This window comes from Phoca vitulina, unplaced genomic scaffold, assembly GCF_004348235.1.
Source record: "Phoca vitulina isolate PV1807 unplaced genomic scaffold, GSC_HSeal_1.0 scaffold90, whole genome shotgun sequence".
Lineage (NCBI taxonomy): Eukaryota > Metazoa > Chordata > Mammalia > Carnivora > Phocidae > Phoca > Phoca vitulina.
This window is the reverse complement of record NW_022589793.1, coordinates 654,875-681,639: the sequence shown is the minus strand read 5'-3', so window position 1 is coordinate 681,639 and position 26,765 is coordinate 654,875. Positions and strand designations below refer to the sequence as shown.

At 36.9% G+C, this 26,765-nt stretch overlaps 2 protein-coding genes across 2 annotated transcripts in view; both read right to left on the bottom strand.

The window, feature by feature from the left end:
• LOC116626774 (ATP-binding cassette sub-family A member 3-like) overlaps positions 1-19,501 on the bottom strand; it is a 199,460-nt gene extending 179,959 nt beyond the window's left edge. Inside the window, exons 1-6 of the mRNA XM_032396277.1 lie at positions 19,468-19,501; positions 17,218-17,345; positions 15,335-15,482; positions 11,849-12,108; positions 3,823-3,939; positions 3,361-3,478 (exon numbers count right to left, since the gene is read on the bottom strand). Coding sequence (XP_032252168.1) covers positions 3,361-3,478; positions 3,823-3,939; positions 11,849-12,108; positions 15,335-15,482; positions 17,218-17,345; positions 19,468-19,501 — 805 coding nt within the window. The remainder of the gene's footprint in view (positions 1-3,360; positions 3,479-3,822; positions 3,940-11,848; positions 12,109-15,334; positions 15,483-17,217; positions 17,346-19,467) is intronic.
• Positions 19,502-19,672: 171 nt separating this feature from the next.
• Positions 19,673-26,765, bottom strand: part of LOC116626773 (ATP-binding cassette sub-family A member 3-like) — a 177,460-nt gene continuing 170,367 nt past the window's right edge. The window contains exon 30 of the mRNA XM_032396276.1: positions 19,673-19,879. Coding sequence (XP_032252167.1) covers positions 19,673-19,879 — 207 coding nt within the window. The remainder of the gene's footprint in view (positions 19,880-26,765) is intronic.

Here is a 26,765-nt window from a genome sequence, read left to right as displayed (position 1 = left end):
GAGATAACAAAGACAATATATTAGATACACCTGATAAAATAGCATCAAAATATATAATGCAAAAAATAATAGAAGTTCTAGAATATACAAATGTACAATCATAGTGGAAATTTTAACCATCTTTCTCAGAATTAACAAACTTGGCCTAATGAAAATACATGTCAACTATCCCAAACAACCTCAAAATATACCTTTTTTTTTTTTAAAGATTTTTTAATTCATTTATTTGACAGAGAGATAGCGAGAGCAGGAACACAAGCAGGGGGAGTAGAAGAAGGAGAAGCAGGCTTCCCGCCGAGCTTGGAAAAGCCCGACGCGGGGCTTGATCCCAGGACCCTGGGATCATGACCTGAGCCAAAGGCAGACGCCTAACCATCTGGGCCACCCAGGCACCCCAAAATATACATTTTTTTTCAAACATATTTGGAATACCGATTTTTAAAAAACTGGACATTGACTAGGTCATAAAGTAAATCCTAACAAATTTCAAAGGAATTATATTAAACTGGCAATCAATAACCAGAAGATATCCATAAAAACCCAATATGTTCAGAAATTTAAGACACACATCTTTGAATAATTAAAGAAGAAAATTATAAGGAAAATTATAAAACATTTTAATGTAACAACAGGAAAAAGCTTATGTATCAAAATTTGTGTCATGCAGTCAAACCAGTATTAAAAAGGAAATGACTAGCCTTAAATTTATTTATTAAAAGAAATAAGACAAACATACACTATCACAAGTTTTAAAAAATGGCAATAAATACAAAGTTTATGGAATGGTAAGAGGATCAACAAAGCCAAAAGCTTATTCTCTGTAGAGACTAATACTGCTAACTAACCTGTTGTGAAACTGATCAAGAAAAAAAAGAGAAGGCACAAATTACTAGTATAAGGAGTAAAAGAGTATATATCATGACAGCCATTAGCAAAGACATTAAAAACATAAGAAACCATATTAAATTAATGATACTGCACCAATAAATTTCAAAACTAAAAATATAAGTTAAAGAAAATACAACTTACCAAAAATGAAAGAACTAGAAAACCTGAATGCCTAAGGTCATAAAAGAAATTGAATCAATAATTAAAATCCTTCCCAGTGCTTTTTCAGCAACTTCTAGCAGATATTCAAAGAAGAAATAATTAGAATACTGCACTGAAATTCCCAGAGAGATAGAGATACAGAAAAAGAGGACATCCAATCAGAGAAAGACATGTATCATATGACCTCACTGATATGAGGAATTCTTAATCTCAGGAAACAAACTGAGGGTTGCTGGAGTGGTGGGGGGTGGGAGGGATGGGTGGCTGGGTGATAGACATTGGGGAGCGTATGTGCTATGGTGTCTCCTCTTTAATTTCTTTCATCAATGTTTTATAGTTTTCAGAATGTAGGTCCTTCACCTCTGTGGTTAAATTTATTCCTAGGCATTTTATTATTTCTGGTGCAAGTGTAAACGGGGTTATTTTCTTAATTTCTCTTTCAGTGAAAGGACTGCCTCCAAAGAAATGCACACATGAATGGGAACTTGACATACAGCAGAGTAGGTACTGCAGAGTAGTGAGGAAAAGGTGAACTGTTTATCACATGTTGCTTATGCACTCGGGAGAACAATCAATTTGCTACATCATACCACACACAAAAGAACACAGGAAGATAATTTTATGACTTTGGAGTACAGAATTTTTTTCACTGAAATATTTAATATCACAAACTGTGAAGGAAAAGATTGGTAAAGGAAAAGATTGATCACATTAAAATTAGTAACTATTAAAAGACACCATAAATAAAAGCTGAGAGCTCCAAACTGGGACAAGTTTTGCAACACATTTGCAACTAACAAAAGGTAGATAGCAGGAACATATAAATAACTCCTGCAAATCAATAATCATAATAGATAAGAATGCACAAACAGATTTTACAGAAAAGGAAACACATGACCCATATTAATATTAATAACACTCAGCTTCATCAGTAAGTGAGAAAATGCAGGTCTGAACTGCCATAAGATAGGATTTCATATCTCCAGTATGGCACAAATTAGAGTTTGATGTAGTAAATTTTGGCAGGGGTATGGAATAATAGGAATTCTCATCTTCTTCCAGTAGGGCTGTAAATGCACAGAACCACTTTGGAAGTGTTGGACACAGGTAGTCAGGTTGGACATTTACAAACCCTATGACCCAGCAATTCCTTTTCTACATATGTACCATAGTGAAAGTCTAACACATATAAACTAAAGACACGTACAAAAATGTTCTAAACATCTAGTCTGCCATAATTCCAGAAACAGGAAATGACAGTATCTGTTTTCTAACTATCTCATTTTTCTCTTTGGTATATTATCACATTCTGCCTTACATTGACACACCACTTTTCTTTACCTCCTGGGTTGGTTGGTTTTATTTGTTTGTTTGTTTTGGCTGCTTATAGGTTGTACATGTGATCATGTGACTTGTAAGGACCCATTAACTAACAATACTCATGATAATGTACTGAGAAAAATAAAAATAAAATGAAATAGAGTTACTGGTCATGACTGCTATTGGCATGTTAGCCCTCAAAAAGCAAGGAAACAATTTTTGCTTGCCTTTGTTTATTAGATACCGGGCCAGCTCAATGAATGACTTTTAGATACTTGCATCCATTGACTTGACTTCCCATTCCAATCTTCCAGTCTTTCAAAAATGTTTAAAAACTAACCTCTATAAGAAGCATTCGTAGGTTTATCTCAGTATGAAGTGGGAGTATTTTAATCCTTTTTTCCTATGTATACTGATGCATAAATTTTCATTGCTCTCTGCATGTCCTATCAAATAATTTTTTTGTGCATATGATATGCATGTCCACAAGGTCAATGACAGCTCTATGGGACAGACACTGTATTTCAAATACACAGCAAACACACAATAAAGATCTATTAATGAAGTACATGGACCCTTTCTTTCAGGCAAGCAATTTTGTTGTTTTCTTTCTCTTGACATACTGCAGATCATCAGATACTGACAGACTTTATTCCCTCCACTAGAATATACAGAAGCCATCTCAATCGTTACCATTCCTGCTGGATGGTTAAATAGATACCATATGCATAGCAGCAGATAAAGGTTAAAAAGAATCCTCAAATATGACCTTATTTTCGTTTTTATCCTTTTTTCACGTGTATACTATATATTAATTTTCACTGCTCCCTTCATTCCCTTTCTTATCATTTCATGTACTTACAGTACTTGTCTTTTTAGTTAGAATATAAAGAGAGGCTACAGATGAGATGGCAAATGAAGGTCACAGAAGCCTCCGAATATAATCCCCACTGAGTCACTAATTATCTTTCCCAGGAGTTTTAGACTCACCTTTATTGAAGAACGTGCTAACCATAAAGCTGAAGAATATTGTGGCGATGGCAAAACACAGCAAAAAGACGAAGACAAGAGATGGGTCACTGTACTGGATGACTGGCACAGGTTCTATCTAATAAAATAATCAGGAAGCCAGTTGAGCCATACTCTAAATGGCATCACAGTAAAACAACAGAGGAGAAATGAAACATCTTTAAATATTTTAATAGTCCTAGTGAAACTAATGACAAACCTCAGGGAGATGAATAAACAATTCATTAACTACAAAACGTCCACACATCTAAACTTAAAGTTTAGTTTGCTGAGAGACTAAGCAGCTCCTGAATTTCCAGATTGGAGTCAACAATAGGCACGTGTTCACTTCCTGACAACTTGAATCCATTAGGCCCATACCATGTTATATGTTTTTCCTCTCGAAGTTTGGCTATAGCATACTACAGTGAAATAGACACTTGCCTTGGCAAAGAAAATCATGCACATCAAAAGGATGATAACTGAATACAAAGAGAGGAATGTGAAGAAATAGGCAGCCCAGAACATCCAATTACTGAGTCCTATCATGAGCAGATACTCCTGTGGGAGAGTTAACACAAACCAAACATCATGTAAAACAATATAGTTATATAAAATGCATTCACAAAGATTATCTAATTTATTTCTACCACAATCAAAATTGGTTAAATAAGAATTATCATGCCCGATTTATAGAAGAGGAGATCAATGATTTGATTAAAATTATTCAGCTAGTGTGTGGCAGTACTATGATGCTTATAAGCCTAGAGATGATCTCACCAATAATTTACCTGATATTTTAAGGTATGAAAAACCCTTAAATAAAACTATAAACTGCTTAGATTAATATCCCCTTTCTTTTTATTATGCCTTCTAGGAGGTATTAAAGAATGTAAATATATTTTAATTAAACTATAAAAGATAGAAGCAAACACTAAAACTATGATAAAAAATAAGGGGAAAAATTCAGTTTTAGAAATAATCTTTATGAACTATATTCTTTAAAGAAATATTTTATTTTGAGTGTTAATAAAAGAGCATCAAAAAAGTTTAGCTAAGCATATAATGTAGAAAACCAATAAGAAGACTCAAATGAGTGGTATGAGTCTTCACAGGCTATTTTAAATATTTCTATTGAATTTTACTGATGTACCAATATTAAATTCTGTAACTTTAAGCTCTTCTTAGGGCAGAGACTATGTTTGCCTATCTGTATCTGCCTGGCCCATACAAAGAGTTTAATAAATGTTTGTTGAAAGGACAAATGAATGAATGTGAGGATTTTGGAATTTGCATACTTTCCAAAGTTCTTAAAAATGGGCACAGGTCCACTTTATTATGCACAGGGGACAGAAATAGGGATAAATGGTTCCTAGCAATCAATGCTACAACCAGACTTTCTTAGCAAGTTTTAATCACCAACAAAAATGACAAAGTACTTTTAACAAAAGAAGTGTAAGATTTCTGGGGGCCTGAGTGGCCCAGTCTGTTGGGTGGCCAACTCTTGGTTTCAGCTCAGGTCATGATCTTGGGGACCTTGGGGATTGTGCCCCACATCCAGCTCCCTGCTCAGTGGGGAGTCTGCTTCAGGATTCTCTATCTCCCCCTGCCCCTCCCACTGCTCTCTCTAAAATAAATACATAAATGTTAAAAAAAAAAAAAAGTGTAAGATTTCTACACTGAAAACTAAAACACTGTTGAAAGAAAGTAAAGGAAACCTAACTGTAGGAAAGACACCCCATTAATAACCCATTAATTCAACATACTATTGGAAGTTCTAGCCACAGCAATTGGGCAAGAAAGAAAGAATGGATGCAAATCAGAATTATTCGCATATGACATGATATTATACATAGGACACACTAACAATTCCACCAAAAAAACTCTTAGAACTAATCAACAATGTCAGTAAATCTGGAGAATACAAAACCAAAATACGAAAATCTGTTGCATTCCTACTCACTAATAAAGAACTATTAGAAAGAGAAATTAAAAAAACAATCGATTTACAAATGCATCAAAAAGAATAAGATACATGGGAAGAAATTTAACCAAGGAACTGAAAGACCTGTGCACTGAAAATTCTAAGATACTGAAGAAAGAAACTGAAAACAACACAAACAAATAAACAGATATACCATGCTTGTGGATTGGAAAAATTAATATTGGTAAAATGTCCATACTACCCAAAGCAATAGACAGATTCAATGCAATCCTCATCAAAATTCCAATGTCATTTTTCACAGAAATAGAACAATCCTAAAATTTATAAGGAACCACAAAAGACCCCAAATAGGCAAAGCAATCTTCAGAAAGAAGAAAAAGGCTGGAAGCATTCTACTTCCTGATTTCAAACTATATTACAAATCTATAGTAATCAAAACAGTACAGTACTGTCATTAAAACAGACAACAGAGCAATGCAACAGAATAGAGAGCACAGAGATAAACTCACACATATATGGCCAATTAATTTATGACAAAAAAGTAAAAAAATACACAATGGGAAAAGGACAATTCAGAAAAAATTAGATATATATAAGGCATCCAAGCAGATGAGACAATCTTACATGCAAACCAGATTCCACACATAAAAAAGAATTAATAAATGACTCATCAAAGTAGGAGAATACAAAGTCAACACACAAAAATCAGTTGAACTTCTATACACTACCAATGAACAATCTAAAATGGAAATTAGGAAAACAATTCCACTTACAAGAGCATCAAAACGAGTAAAATATGGGGTGCCTGGGTGGCTCAGTCAGTTAAGCGTCTGCCTTCGGCTCAGGTCATGATCCAGGAGTCCCAGGATCGAGTCCCCAGGATTGAGTCCCATATGGGGCTCCCTGCTCAGCAGGGAGTCTGCCTCTCCCTCTGCCCTCACCCTGCTCATGCTTTCTCTCTCTCTCAAATAAATAAAATCTTTTAAAAAAAGAGTAAAATACTTAGGAGTAAACTTAACCAAGGAGGTGAAAGATTTGTACAATTAAAACAATGAGAAGTGAAAGATCTCTACATTTTTGAGGCCAATATACTCCCATACAATTAAAAAATAATTAGAAAATTAGATAAAATTAGAAAAAAATTTGGTGAAATGTAGAGCAAACAGAATTTTCATACATTGCTAATGGAAGTGAAAACTGGTAAAATTTTATTGGCAAACTTTGGCACTATATAATAAAGTTAAATATGTATAATCTAACATTCAGCAAAAAAAATGTATAAAATATTCATAGAAGAATTACTTATAATACCCAAACTCCAAACACTAAAGGAAAATAGATAAATTGTGATAGTCATACTATGGAATCGTAAAACTCATATAACTCAATGAATATAAATGAACAACAGCTACATATTTAGCTGAAAGAACCACACAGACACAACATAATACAGTGCATGATTCCATTTATCAAGTTCAAGGCAGACAAAACTAGCTCATAATATTAGAAATCAGGTTGGTGTATACTTTGGGGAAAATGTTTTGAGGGGTACACAAGCCATCTTCTAGAGTGTTGGCAGTGTTTTATTTCTCACAGGGGTCACGATAAAAAGGGCATACTTTCTTCATGATAACCCATTCAACTCTACTACAATAATTTGAATGTTAGTGTCTCCTCAAAATTCCTAAGTAGAAAACCTTGTCCCCGGTGTGATGGCACTTTGAGGTGGGGCCCCTGAGAGATAATTAGGTGATGAGGGCTAAGCCCTCATGAATCAGATTAGTGCCCTTATAAAGGACACCCCAGAGAGCTCACATTTCTTCTGTCACATGAGGAGACAGTGATGAATGAGGTGCCATCTATGAACCACAGAGTGCATTCTCATCAGACATTCTGAATCTGCTGGCACCTTGCTCTTGGACTTTCCAGGTTGCAGAACTGAGAGAAATAAATTTCTCTTGCTTTATAAGCTATATAGTTTATGATATTTTTGTTACAGTAGCCTGGATGGATTAAAATACATACACTTCTGATTTGTGCACTTTTCTGTGTGTACGTATGTTATACTTCAATGAAAGTAATTTAAAAATGAAATATAAGGGGGGGGGGAATCGGAGGGAGAGATGAACCATGAGAGACTATGGACTCTGAGAAACAAACTGAGGGTTCTAGAGGGGAGGGGGGTGGGAGGATGGGTTAGCCCGGTGATGGGTATTAAGGAGGGCACGTATTGCATGGAGCACTGGGTGTTATACGCAAACAATGAATCGTGGATCACTACATCAAAAACTAATGATGTATTGTATGGTGACTAACATAATAAAATTAAATTAAAAAAAAGAAATATAAGTATTCTGTAGTTTCTAGAGTACAGATTCTTTACCTCCTTGGTTAGGTTTATTCCTAGGTATCTTATGGTTTTTGGTGCAATTGTAAATGGGATTGATTCCTTAATTTCTCTTTCTTCAGATACATTGTTAGTGTATAGAAATGCAACTGATTTCTGTGCATTAATTTTGTATCCTGCCACGTTGCCGAATAGATATTGTTAAAATGTCTATGCTGCCCAGAGCAATCTATACATTCAATGCAATCCCTATCAAAATAACATCGACATTTTTCACAGAGTTGGAACAATCCTAAAATTTGTATGGAACCAGAAAAGACCCCAAATTGCTGGGGGAATGCTGGAAAAGAAAACCAAAGCTGGAGGCATCACAATTCCGGACTTCAAGCTCAATTACAAAGCTGTAATCATCAAGACAGTATGGTTCTGGCACAAAAACAGACACATGGATCAATGGAACAGAATAGAGAGCCCAGAAATGGACCCTCAACTCTATGGTCAACTAATCTTTGACAAAGCAGGAAAGAACATGCAATGGAAAAAAGACAGTCTCTTCAATAAATGGTGCTGGGAAAACTGGACAGCCAAGTCCAGAAGAATGAAATTGGACAATTCTCTTACACCATACACAAAGATAAACTCAAAATGGATGAAAGACCTCAATGTGAGACAGGAATCCATCAAAATCCTAGAGAACATAGGCAGCAACCTCTTGGACCTTGGCCACAGCAACTTCTTCCAAGACACATCTCTAAAGGCAAGGGAACCAAAAGAAAAAAAATGAACTTTTGGGACTTCATCAAGATAAAAAGCTTCTGCACAGCAAAGGAAACAGTCAATAAAACAAAGAGGCAACCTACAGAATGGGAGAAGATATTTGCAAATGACATAACAGATCAAGGGCTGATATCCAAGATCTATAAAGAACTTCTCAAACTCAACACCTGAAAAACAAATAACCCAGTCAAAAAATGGGCAGAAGACATGAACAGACACTTCTCCAAAGAAGACATACAAATGGCTAACAGACACATGAAAAATGCTCCACATCACTTGCTGTCAGGGAAGTGCAAATGAAAACCACAATAAGATACCACCTACACCAGTTAGAATGGCAAAAATTAACAAGGCAGGAAACAACAAATGTTGGAGAGGTTGTGGAGAAGGGGAACCCTCTTACACTGCTGGTGGGAATGCAAGTTGGTACAGCCACTTTGGAAAACAGTATGGAGGTTCCTCAAGATGTTAAAAATAGAGCTACCCTATGACCCAGCAATTGCACTACTGGGTATTTACCCCAAAGATACAGATCTAATGAACAGAAGGGGCACATGCACCCCAATGTTCATAGCAGCAATGTCCACAATAGCCAAACTGTGGAAGGAGCCAAGATGCCCTTCAACAAATGGATGGATAAAGATGTGGTTCATATATACAATGGACATCAGCCATCAGAAAGATGAATATCTACCATTTGCATCGACATGGATGGAACTGGAGGGACTTATGCTAAGTGAAATAAGCCAAGCAGAGAAAGACAATTATCATATGGTTTCACTAACATGTGGAATATAAGGAATAGTGCAGAGGGCCATAGGGGAAGGGAGGGGAAACTGAATGGGAAGTAATCAGAGAGGGAGACATACCATGAGAGACTCTGGACTCCAGGAAACAAATTGATGGTTGCAGAAGGGTGGGGGATGGGATAACTGGGTGATGGGCATTAAGGAGGGCACGTGATCTGATGAGCACTGGTTGTTATACGCAACTAATGAATCACTGAACATTACATCAAAAACTGATGTACTATATGTTGGCTAACTGAACTTAAGAAAAAAATATAAAAAAACAAATGAAATATAAATATCATAAGTCATAATGTTGATGTTTGTGTATCACGTTCTGGGACTCAAAAAAAGTGTTAAATTATAATTGAGAATTAAAGAGAGATAATCAACAAGGAGATGGCAGCTACAACACCTGAGACAAGTAAGTTAACTGTGTGTTCACCAATCAGAAAAGAGGAAAGCATTACAGTCAGAGGAAACATAAACATAAAGGAAATTTCAAAAAAAAGTCATTCGTTTTGGCTGGAAGGAAAGGTATCTATGTTTTTTTCGCTCTCAGTGAAACACAATTCTGGAGGGGACTACAGGAGGTCATTTAAAACTTTTTTTTCAGCAATCAGAAATTGGTTAAAAAATTACAGTATGTTTTTTCTTTTTTTTTTTTTTAGATTCTACATATAAGTGAAATCATATGGTATTTGTCTTTTCTCTGACTTATTTCACTTAGCATAATCCCTCTAGGTCCATCCATGCTGTTGCAAATGATGAGATCTCGTTTTTTATGGCTGAGTAATATTCCATTGTATCTATATACAACACCTTCTTTATTCATTCATCTATAGATGGACAACAAACAAATGAACAAAAACAAAGACATACCTATAAATACAGAGAACACACTGATAGTTGCCAGAGAAGGGAGGGGGAAATGGCAAAAGGGTGAAGGGGAGTGGGAGGTACAGGCTTCCAGTTATGGAATGACTAAGTAATGGGGATGAGTGGTACAGCATAAGGAATATAGTTAGAGGTATTGTAATAGTGTTGCACATTGACAGACCGTAGTTACCCCTGTGCTGAGCAGAGCATAATGGGCAAACTCGTCCAATCACTATGCTGTACAGCTGAAACTGATGTAACACTATGTGTCAACAATACTTCCATAAAAATTCCTTCTTAAATCACAGAATCATAGAATCTTGGAATTGATTTGTATCTAAATTCATCTAGACACAACTCCACAAATCCAGTAGATTATTTCTTTGTACTCTCCTTATTCCAGAGATGTTGGAGGGCATTTGGCATTTAAATTGTATCCATAAACAACAACGATAACAAAATGAGGAATAGGCAGGGGCCAAATATTAGAAAATGCATATGCTTAAGTGGAATTTATTCAGCAGAGAACACAGCCTTAAAATTTATTTCTAGCCATCTGTGTTACAGGACAATTACCCTGGCAACAATGTGCAAGGTAGATTCAGAGGAGAGCTGAGGGGTGAGGAGATGTGTGTGAAGAGCCCTGAGTGAGAAGAGGTGGGTGGTGAGAAACAACGTGAGGCTGATGTGTGAAGTGGTGTGGTCACTAAGAAAGGAAAGAGATTCAAGATACACAAGGATAAATGAAATGGAGAGACAACTGATGTTAACAGCCACATCTAACAGCTATGGAGCACCCACTAGGGGCCTGACAATGTACCAAACACTCAACACCTGTTTCCTCCTTTACACCATACAACAGCAGGTCCAGGTGATTTGATAGTGATAATTTTTCACATAATATCTAGCTTAATATCATGACAGCCTTCCAAGTTAGTTATTATTACTATACTTAATTTATATCTGAGAAAAAAGGCTAGAAAAGTTATATGACTATGTCAGAGTCAATAAATAATAGGGATAGGATTCAAGTCTATGATTTATCAGAGTTCCTGAAACAAATTAGAAAATAAATCAATTATATATATAATTATATAAATCATCTCTCCCTATTTATAGGATATGTTATAATATTATAATATATTATATAATATATATTATATATGTTAAATACATAATTACATATTAATTATAATTATATATTATATATTAAGAATTATATATGCATTATAAATTAATAATTGGTTAAATGACTGTATTTTTGAACTGCAAAGCCTCTGGCCATAACACAACATGGTCTCTACCGAGACACAGAAATTCTGAAGGGGACTATAAGTGGTCATTTAGAAAAAAAAACTTAGAAAAACTAATTATAGAATCATAGAATCTTGAAATTTACTTGTATCTAAATTCATCAAGACAGTTCCACAAGCCCAGATGATTAATTCTTTGCAACCCACCTATTCCAGAGAGATTTTAGAGCATTTGGCATTTAAATTCTATTTGTAATAATCTTGTGAAGTAGTCTTCTAGAAATAAAACTGAAGAATTCCAATAAAAACAAAATTCTAGAAAATTGCCAAGAGAAATAGCGTTCACTTTCTGGCTGCCACTGAAACAAGACCATCTACCAGTGCTGAGTGGGTAGAAATAATCCAGCCTCCACAGAAATTTATGCTACAGACCCAAATTTTTCTACAGAAGCTCTATTTACCTCAAGCAAAGTAGAGTTACCTTCAATCGCTTTTCCTTTTCCCACATAATAGACTGAATGAGGGTAAGATGATTCATAGAGAAGATAAATAAGATTACTAAAGGAATGAAAATACCAAAAAAGGTAAAGAAGTAATCACGAGAATATTCTGGATATGGAAATCTCTGAACAAAGACAGTGACATCTTGAAATAGCTTTTGTGTAGCTGCGTGGTTAAAATATTTCATGATGGCCTGATCCAAGGCATGCTGCATAACCAGGAACCCTTCAGTGATGTACCCTAAATGAGAAAACAAGGATTGCTAAGTACAACAGACAAGAAATAGCTGAAATGAACAAAGGAAAAGGTAACTAAAGGTATGTCAAAAACAACAAAGTTAACTATTGTAAAGAGGCTCTTGTTATAGTCTAAATTTCACAGCTATTATGGTTTCCCCACGCAAATACATAATAAATACTTTTTTATTATTTAAATTTTTATTTACTTGAGTATGGTTGATGCACAAGGTTACATTAGTTTCAGGTGTACAATGTCGTGATTCAACAATTTCAGGTGTACGATGTCGTGATTTATACATTATGCTGTGCTCACCACAAGTGTAGATACCATCTGTGAGCATACAGTGCTATTACAGTATCATTAACTATATTCCTTATGCTGTGCTTTTTATTCCCATGACTTATTTATTCCTTAACTGGAAGCCTGTATCTCCCATTCCCTTTCACCCATTTTGCCCATCCCTTCCTCCTCTCTGGCAATCATCAGTTTGTTCTCTGTATTTGTAGATCTGATTCTGCCTTTTGTTTATTCATTTGTGGGTTTTTTTAGATTTTTTTAAAAGGATCCTAATTCCCAGCTTCCCAGAAAGTAAAATATTGTGTAAAATTACAGAGGTGCTTTCTGCAATTTCAATCAACTGAATGAGAACTGAATAAACTACTGCATAGGTCAAGACTTTAATTCGGTACCCTTGATATTTGAGAAATTAAGGGAAGTTCATAGTGAGTGAGTTATATGAACTGATGTCCACTAAAGCAGAGCTACTCAGTGTGTGGTCCTTGGATCTGTGGCAATATGCAAATAGCTTCTTACTGTTATATAAGTTTAGTATAAAAATGAGCAAACACTTAAAAACTTTTATTAAAATTTGGCAATGCCATGACATCTAAAAACTGAATTTTCTGTTCATCTATACAAGTTCTTTATAGATTTTCAATGTGAATCTGTGTCATATTTTCTCCCCTCTGGATCTCCACCTTACTGTTTTAATAGGGTCTTTCACACAGGCTGGAATAATCAATTTTAATGAAGTTCAATTTGTCAATTTTTTTCTTTTATAATAATACCTTTTCTGTCTTAATGAATCACTGCTGGCCCCAAATTCATGAAGATATTCTCATAAATTTTGTTGTGGAAGCTTTACGATTTTAGTTTTTATATTTAGGTTTATGATCATCATGTTATTTAACTAATTATGTGTAGATATGGATTAGTGATCAAGATTCATTCTTTCCATCCACATACCATGTTATTCCATCACAATTTGTTCAAAAGATTTCCTTTTCCCAGTGAATTATACTGGTGCCTTCATGGAAAAATTAAATGACTATATGTATATGAGTCTATTTCCAGACACCTCATTCTTTTTATATGTATTTGTTCATCCTTACACCTATACGGCAATGTCTTAATTATATAGATTTATAATAAGTCTTGAATGTTCTTTAACATTGACATTCATTTTCAAGATTTTTTTAAAACTAATCTAGACCCTTTGTATTTCCATATATTTTTTAGAATAAGCTTGCTATTTTTTTTTCCAAAAAGACTGCTGGGATTCTGACTGTCACTATATTGCTATTATAGATCAACTTAGGGAAAAGCTACATCCTAACAATTTTGAGTCACCCAAGCAATGAAATTTAGATATCTCATCATTTGTTTAAAGTTTTCTCTCAGGAATGTTTTATTGGTTTTGGTGTAGATTTATAATTTATTATCATATACTATCTTGGGTATTTGCTCAATTAATACATTATATGTAGTACTTTCTTGTGGATCTCTTCACAATCACCTACATAACATGATTCTGTCAACTTCACATAAAGATAATTTCACTCCTTCCCTTCCAAAATCTATACCTTATATTTCATTGCCTTTTTCTGATACAAGCTAGGACTTCCAGTAAACTGCTGAAAAGAACTGATGAGAGCAAACATCTTTACTCTGTTCCTGATTATTAGAGGAGAAATGTTCAATATTTCACTAGGATGATACAAATTTCTTACACATGTACTTTATCAGATTCAGAAATTTCATTTTTTTCACTTTCATTGCTACTTTGGCTTGGAGAGTTTTTTAAATATACTTTTTTATTTTGGAAAAAAATGTATAGTCTTACAGAAAGACTACATACCATGCATTCCTAAATACCATGCATTCTCAACAGAGTTATAGAGCTTCAAGCCATAGCACATAAAACAGATCTGTAGTATATCTGTGGTATTAAAATTTCACAAGGGGAACAGACTTAGGGAAAATATGTCCAAAAGGATTCCCTAGAAGGGCAATAATGAAAAAAAATTGAGAAATATTACTTACACCCTGCACCTAGCTTCCCGAATACGACATCTTATATTACCATGGTACATTTGTCAAAACTAAGAAATTAATATTGGCACAAAACAATTTCTAATTTATACAAACTTTGTTTGGATTTCACCAGTTTTTCCCCAGTGTCATTTTTTTTCTATTCCCACCTAGGATACTACATTGCATTTAGTTGTCATGTCTCCATAGTCTCCTCTGATCTATGAAACGTTATTATCCTTTCTTGTTTTTCACAACCTTGAGAGTTTTCGAGAATACTGGGCATGTATTTTGGAGAACGTTCTGTAGTTTGGATTTGCATGATGTTTTTTCACTAATAGAGTTAAAAGTTTTACAGAGGTAAAATGCCCTCTTCATCACATTATATCAGAGAATATTTGCTATCAACATGACATCAAAATACTCAAAATTATTTTAAATTCCTTGTCTGCCAATTCCAGTATATAGTTTATCTGTCCACTTATATTGACTGCTTTTTTTCTTTTAATTTTAGGTAACATTTTCCTGCTTGTTTGCATATCCTATAATTTTGGATCTTATGCCAGAAATTGTGGTGAAAGGAACAGTGGACACTAAAGTATATAATTGTTTGTTCTCTTTTCTTAAAGACGCTAGCTCCTTCCTTTGTCATACAGCTAAAGGGAGGAGCTGACCATTTAAATTCCAAGAGTTTAGTTGAGTTGAGCTGAACCTGGATAAAAATACATCGTTCCAACATACAGAAATTTTACACAAGTTTTTGGACACTGAAGATTTTAAAGAAATCACCAGCAGTACAACAAGTTAAAAATTAACAATCTCTATCATAAGATTGAAGAAATGTAGGTATAAACATGTGATAGCTCTTACTATATGACTTGGATATTAAAATAAGTATGACTAAAGATCTGCTCACCAGGAGGCCCCCCATTTGAGTTACGTTCACTTCTGGGTCCCAAAGAAGGAAAAGGTGGAAAGAGAACACCTGTTTCCCAGCCTTCAGTTCGGAGAAAACCCACATACTTGTTCCTCTGAAAACTACTGAAACGCAGAAAATATTTTACCTATAAGGAGGAAAAAGAAACAATATCTGTAAATGAAAAAATAATTAAGAATGAGAAACAAAAGGAAGTTAAAGAAAAATTGCACATGTGCGATTCTGAGGCAGAGTGTCAAGCACTAAGTAGATTCTGAACATCAGCCAATGGAGCAGACTTGTGTGGCTACTGTGGGTTTGTGGTAAGCAAACAGTGGCAACTTGCACACAATTGCCAATGTCTCTTTCCCTAAATAGACAGCTGGCATGCATACTGAAATGAAACATACAAAAAGGTGTTGCTAATTTCTCTTCCCATTATGTCAGCCAAGTGTTCCAAGAGGAAAATCTCTTCCTCTCCTAAAAGTGATTATAACCTAAGAATCCCACACGAATACAGAGGAGAAATGTGAAAGTATAAATGTGGAATACTGCATAATTTCATTATTAAATGAAAAGATAATACTAATTCTAGAGAACTAAGTAAAAATTTCAAGGTAGATCATGCTGGGTCTAAGTAGCTTTACAAGACAGCAAATGGTCCAGCAGTTGCCTAAAGTCAGGGGTCAGACCAGAGAAATCAGTAACACCAGATGGGGCAGACACATATCATAAACCTAGGTAAATATTAATATACTCAGTTATCAAGACAAAAGCTTTAGACACTTATTGCATGTTCAAGGATTAAGACATAGCACCTGTTCCTCAAGGAGCTCAAATTCTAGTTGAGACAACATATATATTTACATTATAGTAAATTCAGTGATAGGAATATGTACAGGGCATTTATGGGAGAATGAAGGAGGAAAGGGATGGGTGTGGTTAGGAGAGTCACTGTACTGTGAGTCATAGCAATGCTAAGGGTAAGAGTGAGCCAAGTGGCCTGGGCAGTTGGGAGACCGTACAAGGTGAAGTTTGAAACTGTACCAAAAACATTCTGACCACACTCTATGTATCCACTGATGAGTCTACATCAGCATCACGTACACTGAATCAGTAACTTGAGGGAATTTTATATACATGAAAGGAATGAGAGAATGATGGGACAGAACGGAAGATACCTATGACTCTACTTACAACCCAGTGGTTTTCCTTACTTTTTCATTCCACTGACAACCATCTGTATCTTAAATGTAGAATTATAGCTCCATGCATACATCTGTACCATTCTTCGGTTATTTCCCTCAACACCCGGGACACCAAGTTCAAAGCACAGTCCTTGTCTCTCCTTCTTGGAAGTTGTTATCAGAATTTTTCTTGAGTCTGCCTATGTCCTAATTCTGTTTCTGCTTGGCTAAGGCTTAACACTATTTTCCAGATTTAGATTTTGGAGAAAAATGATGAGATTCAATCAAAAGAAAGAGGAACATTTTCATGTTGTATTTTAACATGCTTTAACATCTCAGGTCTTGACCTGGGAAATGTGCATTTACTTCACCATCATGCACAGAACTGGAGACAGCTGCCATAATCTGATACAGTGGTCAAGGTCGACGTCTCCTATGATTCTGATTTATAAGGAGAAAACCTAGTATGTGGTAAATTTGATTCTTCCCCCATCAACATAAAGCTCTGGCTAAATAAAGGCACAGACACAGAAATTAGATTTGGATTTAAATCTCTGCTCTACTATGTATAAGCAGTATGATTTTGGGTAAGTTGCAGTCTCCCCACTTAATAAATGAAATAATTATGCCTCTACTTCATTAAGCCTCAGAAACTGGAAGTACACTTATGAGGTTTCTACATTAAAAATCTCTTACCTTAAATGGCAGGGGATCATCACTATTTTGGAACTCATGGTCAAAAATAATAGCAACCAACACTTTTTTAGAGTTATTCTCTTGCTTAACATACTCTTCAAAATCTCTTTCTGAAGAAAAGCCTTGAACTGTAGAGAGAAAAAGATCGAATATGTGAGTTGTCCACATAAAGGCAAACTATCTGACTGCTTTTTCTATCTATAAGATGGGAAAATGCTTTACATGGATGAAAGACTATCAAAATATAAATTTCAAAACGTTGCTGCTCAAACATTGGTATAACAAACTAATGGATATTAGGAGTGCATAAAAATTTTTAAGAGTTTTAAGAGTTCTGGGTGCGTGGGTGGCTCAGTTGGTAAAGCGTCTGCCTTTGGCTTAGGGTCCTGGGATCGAGCCCCGCATCGGGCTCCCTGCTCAGTGGGGAGTCTGCTTTTCCCTCTCCCTCTGACCATCCCCCCACTTGTGCTCTCTCTCTCTCTCAAAATAAATAAAATCTTAAAAAAAAAAGTTTTAAAAGTTTTATCACAAGTTTAAAATATAATTAATCATTATAATAACTGCACAGTGAAATAAGGTAAAGAAGAGGGATATTTCCAATGTGTTTTGAAATTTCCACCTTGGAAGGAAATAACAAAATTGACTCATGCAATCTATTCAAAGTCCTAGAAGACGGGAATCTATAATATCTGATTAAAAAATAACTCAGAAGTTGAAGAATGAAACAACTTCACAATTTTAATATTTAAGGTGATTATGTGTCATAATCATTATTTTTTGTATAGTTGGGAAGTGCCAAGGATGCCACACTTTTCTCAGGGTGAGCATAGCTGGGATATAAATCCCAAAGCTGTAAGTAGGATCTCAGGGACCGGAATCAGATTTGCACCTACACAAGGTGACCAGAAGCAGGATGAAACAAAGTCCTCAGAGAATTTAAATGATTAAAGCTGGAAAAACAAAGTCCACTAAGTTAAACAAAACAAAACAACATAGGAACACAGCTAGAAATAGAATCTAATATCGAAAGTCCACTGTGAACAAAGTGAAGTGTGTACAAGCGGGTAGTGAGGCACACTTTGGGGCACGTAGCCTCTACTTCTGCATCTGAGCCTAACCACTGTCATGCATCTCACCCATGCATCCTTTATGTCCCAGGAACCTCCCCATCCCTTTGCCTTCACACTGAGTAGCCACAATTCTTTGTAACTGCCTGGCCATGGTGGCAAGAGCCTGAGGACAGGTCCACCAGTCCGTTTTCATTAATTTAACTGAGCTCCAAGGAAGGTATTACCTGCTCAAGCAGGAGTATGAGAAAGAACAGGAGGGAGAGAGAGCTTTGAGTACTTTATGAGGTTAAGACATGTCTTTGCCTCGATTTCTCAGAAAATAGAACTGGAGGGAAATTTATTTCTTATTTATTTTCATTTATTACCTCAGGTGGCTTTATTTTTTCCCCAGCTTTATGAAAAATTGTGTGTACTTACAGTGCAAAAGATGATGACAATGTATGTCTACACTGTGAAATGACTGCCACAATCAAGCTAATTAATATATCCATGACCACACAGTTACCCCTTATTTTATTTTAAAATTTTTCTGCCCAGAATTATTGAGGTATTGCTGATAAATTAAAATTGTATATATGTAGGTTGTATAACATGATTTTAAGGTATACAAAGTGATGTTTTAATATCTGCATACATTGTGAAATAATTACCAAAACCAGGTTAATTAACACACCTATTGCCTTACAGTTACCGTCCTTTTTTGTGAGGAAAACACTACAAGATCTACTCTCTGAATAAATTTCATATACACTATACAGTATTGTTAACTATAGTCACCATGTACATTAGATTGCCAGGACTTATTTATCTTTATAACTGAAAGTTCATAAGACTTGACCAACATCTCCCCATTTTCTCCACCTACCCTCACGTCCAGAAACCATGCAACCATGATTATTTTTTTTTCTGAAACCATGATTCTACTCTGCTTCTGTGAGCTCAATATTTTAAGATAACACACATATAAGTAATATAATACCGTATTGGTCTTTCTGTGTCCAGCTTATTTCATTTAGCATAATGACCTCCAAACCAACATACTGTTACAAATGACAGGATTTCCTTCCTTTTTGTGGCTGAATAATTACATTTTCTCTATGCATCCATCTGTTGATAGATGTGTTGGTTGCTTCTATACCTCGTAAATAATGCTGCAATGAATAATTATGAACTTACATACCTTGAAAAAAGGAGATGCACAGGGTGAGGGCCATATTCACCCTGGTATTTTCCCTGAAAGCATTTGCAGAAAGCTGCAGACTTACTGAGCTGAAGAAAAGAGGTGAGAGTTGAGGCTGCCAAAATGGTTGGAACTTGAGAGACAAACTTGCAAAGAGAAGAAAATAGCAGAGAAGTGAAAAATCGGCTTGTAAATTCCCCTGAAGTCACCAGTCAACCCCTTCACTGAGGATGCCTAAGTTCAGACCATGAAACCAAGAAGATAACAGCAGGTGGCAGGCTACATTGCTGAGCAGGGATTTCAGCAGGTAGGCAATGTTGATGAACCAGAGAATAGAGTTCAAGCCCCACAAAGGTAGAGGAGCCTTCATAAATATTCCAGCTTCCAGACGACACCCTAGACAAGGGATAAGCTGCAGGAGTAAAGACAAAACTGAAATACAGCACTCCTTACAAAGCCCAAAACCAGATTTCGATGGAATCAAGTCACTCTGTCAGTATTTAAACAACCATCCAGAAGAAAACTTAACCCTCTTTGGATAAAAAAGTATCCTCAAGAGCCTCTAATATTTTTCATCCACAACATCTGTCATTCAATAAAAATATACAAAATATGCTATAAAACAGAACTCAATAACTGAAGAGAAAAAAATATACACAAGTAATCTAGATATCAGAACTTTCTGGCAGGGACTTTAAAGTAACCGCGATTAATAGGGTTAATAAAGCTAGAACATTTCTCTAGAGACCTGAAATCTATTAAAAACAGGACAAATGGAGGGGCGGAGCAAGATGGCGGAGGAGTAGGAGACCTGGATTTCGTCTCCTCTCAGGAATTCAGCTGGATAGGGATCAAACCATTCTGAACACCTACAAACTCAACAGGAGATCAAAGAAAAGAAGAGCAACAACTCTCTGAACAGAAAAGCGATCACTTTTTGGAAGGTAGGACGTGCGGAGAAGTGAATCCGAGGCGATATTCGGGAGGATAGACGGCGGGGGAGGGGCCTCCGACGGCCGCTTCTGGCAAGTGATAGAGCCACGGAGCACAAAATCGGAACTTTTAGAAGTCTGCTCCGCTGAGGGACGTCACTCTGGTGGCGAAGTGGGGGGTGGAACCCTCGCGGGACAGTGTGGTCTCAGGACCCTCGGGGTCACAGAAAGACCGGGGGTGCCTGAGTGCGGCAGAGCTCCCAGGTATCGGAGCAGGGAAGCCGGCTGCAGAGACGGAGCCCAGGCGCGGGCTCTCAGCTCGGGGTTGTCATAGACCGTGATCCGCGGCACAGTCAGGCCACTGCTCCTCCAGCAGGGACCCAACAAGCGGCAGATCCGGGGAGACTCACCTTCTTCCCCCGGGAGGAGAGGTGCGGGAGCGCACCGCGGGGATCTGCTGGGTTTGGAGACTCCACCCGGGGTCGGGTGCCAGATAGAAAGGCGCGGTCACAGGCCGGGTGAGCGCGGAGTGCGGCCGGAGACCGGGGAGACGGGAGTGACTGACGGCTTTTCTCTGGGGGCTCGCTGAGGAGCGGGGCCCCGAGTTCTCGGCTCCGCCGGGGCGGAGACTGGGAGGCCACCATTTTCACTCTCCGCCTCCAAAGCTGTACGGAGAGCTTGCAGGGAACAAAAGCTCCGGAGAGCAAACCCGAGCAGATTACTTAGCCCGGACCGGCAAGGGCGGGGCAATTTTGCCTCCGGCAAAGACATTTGGGAACCACGGCAACAGGCCCCTCCCCCAGAAGATCAGCAAGAACAGCCAGCCAAGACCAAGTTTACCGATCAATGAGAACGGCAGAACTCCAGCGCTAGGGGAACACTGCACATAGAATTCATGGCTTTTTTACCATGATTCTTTAGTCTTTCAAAGTTAATTATTTTTTTTTTAAACTGTCTTTTTTTCTTTTTTCCTTTTTTCTTTTTTTTTGAATTTTTCTTTTTCCCTTTTTCAACCAACATCTTATCAATCCCTTTTTTAAAAAAAAAAACATTTTTATTTTTCATTTTTAAAGTCATATTCTATCCCTTCATAGTAGTTACCTGTATTTTTGGCATATATATATAAGTTGTTCTCTCTTTAAAATCTTGAGATAGTTTCTTCTAACAGATCAAAATATACTCTAAATCTCTAGTGTATGGTTTTTTTCTACTCCCCTGCCTGATCACATTCTCTCCCTTTTTTCTTTCTTTTTTTTTTTTAATCCTCTTCTTTCTTTTTTCAAACAACTTATCAAATCCTTTTTTAAAATTTTTTATAATTTCCATCTTTACAGTCATATTCCATCCCTTCATCATATCAACCCTTATTTTTGTACATATATAAGTTTTTCTTTCTTTAAAATTTTGGGAGGGACTTTCTTTTAACAGACCAAAATACACCCAAAATCTAGTGTGTGGCACTGATCTATAATCCAGCCTGATCATATTTGATCACATTCTGTTTTTGTTTTGTTTTGTTTTGTTCTGCTTTTGTTTGTTTTTATCTTTATCTTTTTCTTTTTTCTTTTTTTCTTTCCTTTTCTTTTTTCTCTCTTTCCCTTTCTTTTCCCACTGCTTCAGGTCTTTTCTGATTTGTTTAGAGTATATTTTCTGGGGACGTTGTTACCCTGCTAGCATTTTGTTCTCTCATTAATCTATTCTCCTCTGCACAAAATGACAAGACGGAAAAAATCACCTCAACAAAAAGAACAAGAGGTGGTACCGACTGCCAGGGACCTACTCAATACGGACATTAGTACGATGTCAGATCTAGAGTTCAGAATCATCACTTTAAAGATACTAGCTGGGCTTGAAAAAAACATGGAAGTTATTAGAGAAACCCTTTCTGGAGAAGTAAAAGAACTAAAATCGAACCAAGTAGAAATCAAAAAGGCTATTAATGAGGTGCAATCAAATATGGGGGCGCTAACTGCTAGGATAAATGAGGCAGAAGAAAGAATCAGTGAGATAGAAGACCAAATGATGGAAAATAAAGAAGCTGAGAAAAAGAGAGATAAACAACTACTGGATCACGAGGGCAGAATTCGAGAGATAAACGATACCATAAGACGAAACAACATTAGAATAATTGGGATCCCAGAAGAAGAAGAAAGAGAGAGAGGAGCAGAAGGTATAATGGAGCAAATTATAGCAGAGAACTTCCCTAATTTGGGGAAGGAAACAGGCATCAAAATCCAGGAAGCACAGAGAACCCCTCTCAAAATCAATAAAAATAGGTCAACACCCCGACATCTAATAGTAAAACTTACGAGTCTCAGAGACAAAGAGAAAATCCTGAAAGCAGCTCGGGAGAAGAGATATGTAACCTACAATGGTAGAAACATTAGATTGGCAACAGACTTATCCACAGAGACCTGGCAGGCCAGAAAGGACTGGCAGGACATATTCAGAGCACTAAATGAGAAAAATATGCAGCCAAGAATACTATATCCAGCTAGGCTGTCATTGAAAATTGAAGGAGAGATAAAAAGCTTCCAGGACAAACAAAAACTAAAGGAATTTGCAAACACGAAACCAGCCCTACAACAAATATTGAAAGGGGTCCTCTAAGCAAAGAGAGAGCCTAAAAGCAACATAGACCAGAAAGGAACACAAACAATATACAGTAACAGTCACTTTACAGGCAATACAATGGCACTGAACTCCTATCTTTCAATAGTTACCCTGAATGTAAATGGGCTAAATGCCCCAATCAAAAGACACAGGCTATCAGATTGGATTAAAAAACAAGACCCATCGATATGCTGTCTGCAAGAGACTCATTTTAGACCCAAAGACACCCCCAGATTGAAAGTGAGGGGGTGGAAAACCATTTACCATGCTAATGGACACCAAAAGAAAGCTGGGGTGGCAATCCTTATATCAGACAAATTAGATTTTAAACCAAAGAATGTAATAAGAGATGAGGAAGGACACTATATCATACTTAAAGGGTCTATCCAACAAGAAGATCTAACAATTGTAAATATCTATGCCCCTAACATGGGAGCAGCCAATTATATAAGGCAATTAATAACAAAAGCAAAGAAACACATCGACAACAATACAATAATAGTGGGGGACTTTAACACCCCCCTCACTGAAATGGACAGATCGTCTAAGCAAAAGATCAACAAGGAAATAAAGACTTTAAATGACACACTGGACCAAATGGACTTCACAGACATATTCAGAACATTCCATCCCAAAGCAACGGAATACACATTCTTCTCTAGTCCCCATGGAACATTCTCCAGAATAGATCACATCCTAGGTCATAAATCAGGTCTCAACCGGTACCAGAAGATTGGGATCATCCCCTGCCTATTTTCAGACCACAATGCTTTGAAACTAGAACTCAATCACAAGAGGAAAGTCAGAAAGAACTCAAATACATGGAGGCTAAAGAGCATCCTACTGAAGAATGAATGGGTCAACCAGGAAATTAAAGAAGAATTAAAAAAATTCATGGAAACCAATGAAAATGAAAACACAACTATTCAAAATCTTTGGGATACAGCAAAGGCAGTCCTAAGAGGAAAGTATATAGCAATACAAGCCTTTCTCAAGAAACAAGAAAGGTCTCAAGTACACAACCTAACCCTACACCTAAAGGAGCTGGAGAAAGAACAGCAAATAAAGCCTAAACCCAGCAGGAGAAGAGAAATAATAAAGATCAGAGCAGAAATCAATGAAATAGAAACCAAAAGAACAGTAGAACAGATCAACGAAACTAGGAGCTGGTTCTTTGAAAGAATTAACAAGATTGATAAGCCCCTGGCCAGACTTATCAAAAAGAAAAGAGAAATGACCCAAATCAACAAAATCAGGAATGAAAGAGGAGACATCACAACCAACACCAAAGAAATACAAACAATTATAAGAACATATTATGAGCAACTCTATGCCAACAAATTAGATAACCTGGAAGTAATGGATGCATTCCTAGAGATGTATCAACTACCAAAACTGAACCAGGAAGAAATAGAACACCTGAACAGACCTATAACCACTAAGGAAATAGAAGCAGTCATCAAAAATCTCCCAAAACACAAAAGCCCAGGGCCAGATGGCTTCCCAGGGGAATTCTACCAAACATTTCAAGAAGAATTAATACCTATCCTTCTGAAACTGTTCCAAAAAATAGAAATGGAAGGAAAACTTCCAAACTCATTTTATGAGGCCAGCATTACCTTGATCCCAAAACCAGACAAAGACCCCATCAAAAAGGAGAATTACAGACCAATATCCCTGATGAACATGGATGCAAAAATTCTCACCAAAATACTAGCCAATAGAATCCAACAGTACATTAAAAGGATTATTCACCACGACCAAGTCGGATTTATCCCTGGGCTGCAAGGTTGGTTCAACATCCGCAAATCAATCAACGTGATACAATACATTAACAAAAGAAAAAACAAGAATCACATGATCCTCTCAATAGATGCAGAAAAAGCATTTGACAAAGTACAGCATCCTTTCTTGATCAAAACTCTTCAGAGTATAGGGATAGAGGGTACATACCTCAATATCATAAAAGCCATCTATGAAAAACCTACAGCGAATATCATTCTCAATGGGGAAAAACTGAGAGCTTTCCCCCTAAGGTCAGGAACGCGGCAGGGATGTCCACTATCACCACTGCTATTCAACATAGTATTGGAAGTCCTAGCCACAGCAATCAGACAACAAAAAGAAATCAAAGGCATCCAAATTGGCAAAGAAGAAGTCAAACTCTCACTCTTTGCAGATGATATGATACTTTATGTGGAAAATCCCAAAGACTCCACCCCAAAACTGCTAGAACTCATACAGGAATTCAGTCAAGTGGCAGGATATAAAATCAATGCACAGAAGTCAGTGGCATTCCTATACACCAACAACAAGTCAGAAGAAAGAGAAATTAAGGAGTCGATCCCATTTACAATTGCACCCAAAACCATAAGATACCTAGGAATAAATCTAACCAAAGAGGCAAAGGATCTGTACTCAGAAAACTATAAAATACTCATGAAAGAAATTGAGGAAGACACAAAGAAATGGAAAAACGTTCCATGCTCATGGATTGGAAGAACAAATATTGTGAAGATGTCAATCCTACCTAGAGCAATCTACACATTCAATGCAATCCCCATCAAAATACCATCCACTTTCTTCAAAGAAATGGAACAAATCATCCTAAAATTTGTATGGAACCAGAAAAGACCCCGCATAGCCAGAGGAATGTTGAAAAAGAAAAGCAAAGCTGGCGGCATCACAATTCCGGACTTCCAGCTCTACTACAAAGCTGTCATCATCAAGACAGTATGGTACTGGCACAAAAACAGACACATAGATCAATGGAACAGAATAGAGAGCCCAGAAATGGACCCTCACCTCTATGGTCAACTAATCTTCGACAAAGCAGGAAAGAATGTCCAATGGAAAAAAGACAGTCTCTTCAACAAATGGTGTTGGGAAAATTGGACAGCCACATGCAGAAGAATGAAACTGGACCATTTCCTTACACCACACACAAAAATAGACTCCAAATGGTTGAAAGACCTCAATGTGAGACAGGAGTCCATCAAAATCCTAAAGGAGAACACAGGCAGCAACCTCTTCGACCTCAGCCGCAGCAACTTCTTCCTAGAAACATCGCCAAAGGCAAGGGAAGCAAGGGCAAAAATGAACTATTGGGACTTCATCAAGATAAAAAGCTTTTGCAAAGCAAAGGAAACAGTCAACAAAACCAAAAGACAACTGACAGAATGGGAGAAGATATTTGCAAATGACATATCAGATAAAGGGCTAGTATCCAAAATCTATAAAGAACTCATCAAACTCAACACCAAAAGAACAAAGAATCCAATCAAGAAATGGGCAGAAGACATGAACAGACATTTCTCCAAAGAAGACATCCAAATGGCCAACAGACACATGAAAAAGTGTTCAATATCGCTCGGCATCAGGGAAATCCAAATCAAAACCTCAATGAGATACCACCTCACACCAGTCAGAATGGCTAAAATTAACAAGTCAGGAAATGACAGATGTTGGCGGGGATGCGGAGAAAGGGGAACCCTCCTACACTGTTGGTGGGAATGCAAGCTGGTGCAGCCACTCTGGAAAACAGTATGGAGGTTCCTCAAAAAGTTGAAAATAGGGCTACCATATGATCCAGCAATTGCACTACTGGGTATTTACCCCAAAGATACAAAAGTAGGGACCCGAAAGGCTACATGCACCCCGATGTTTATAGCAGCAATGTCCACAATAGCCAAACTGTGGAAAGAGCCAAGATGTCCATCAACAGATGAATGGATAAAGAAGATGTGGTATATA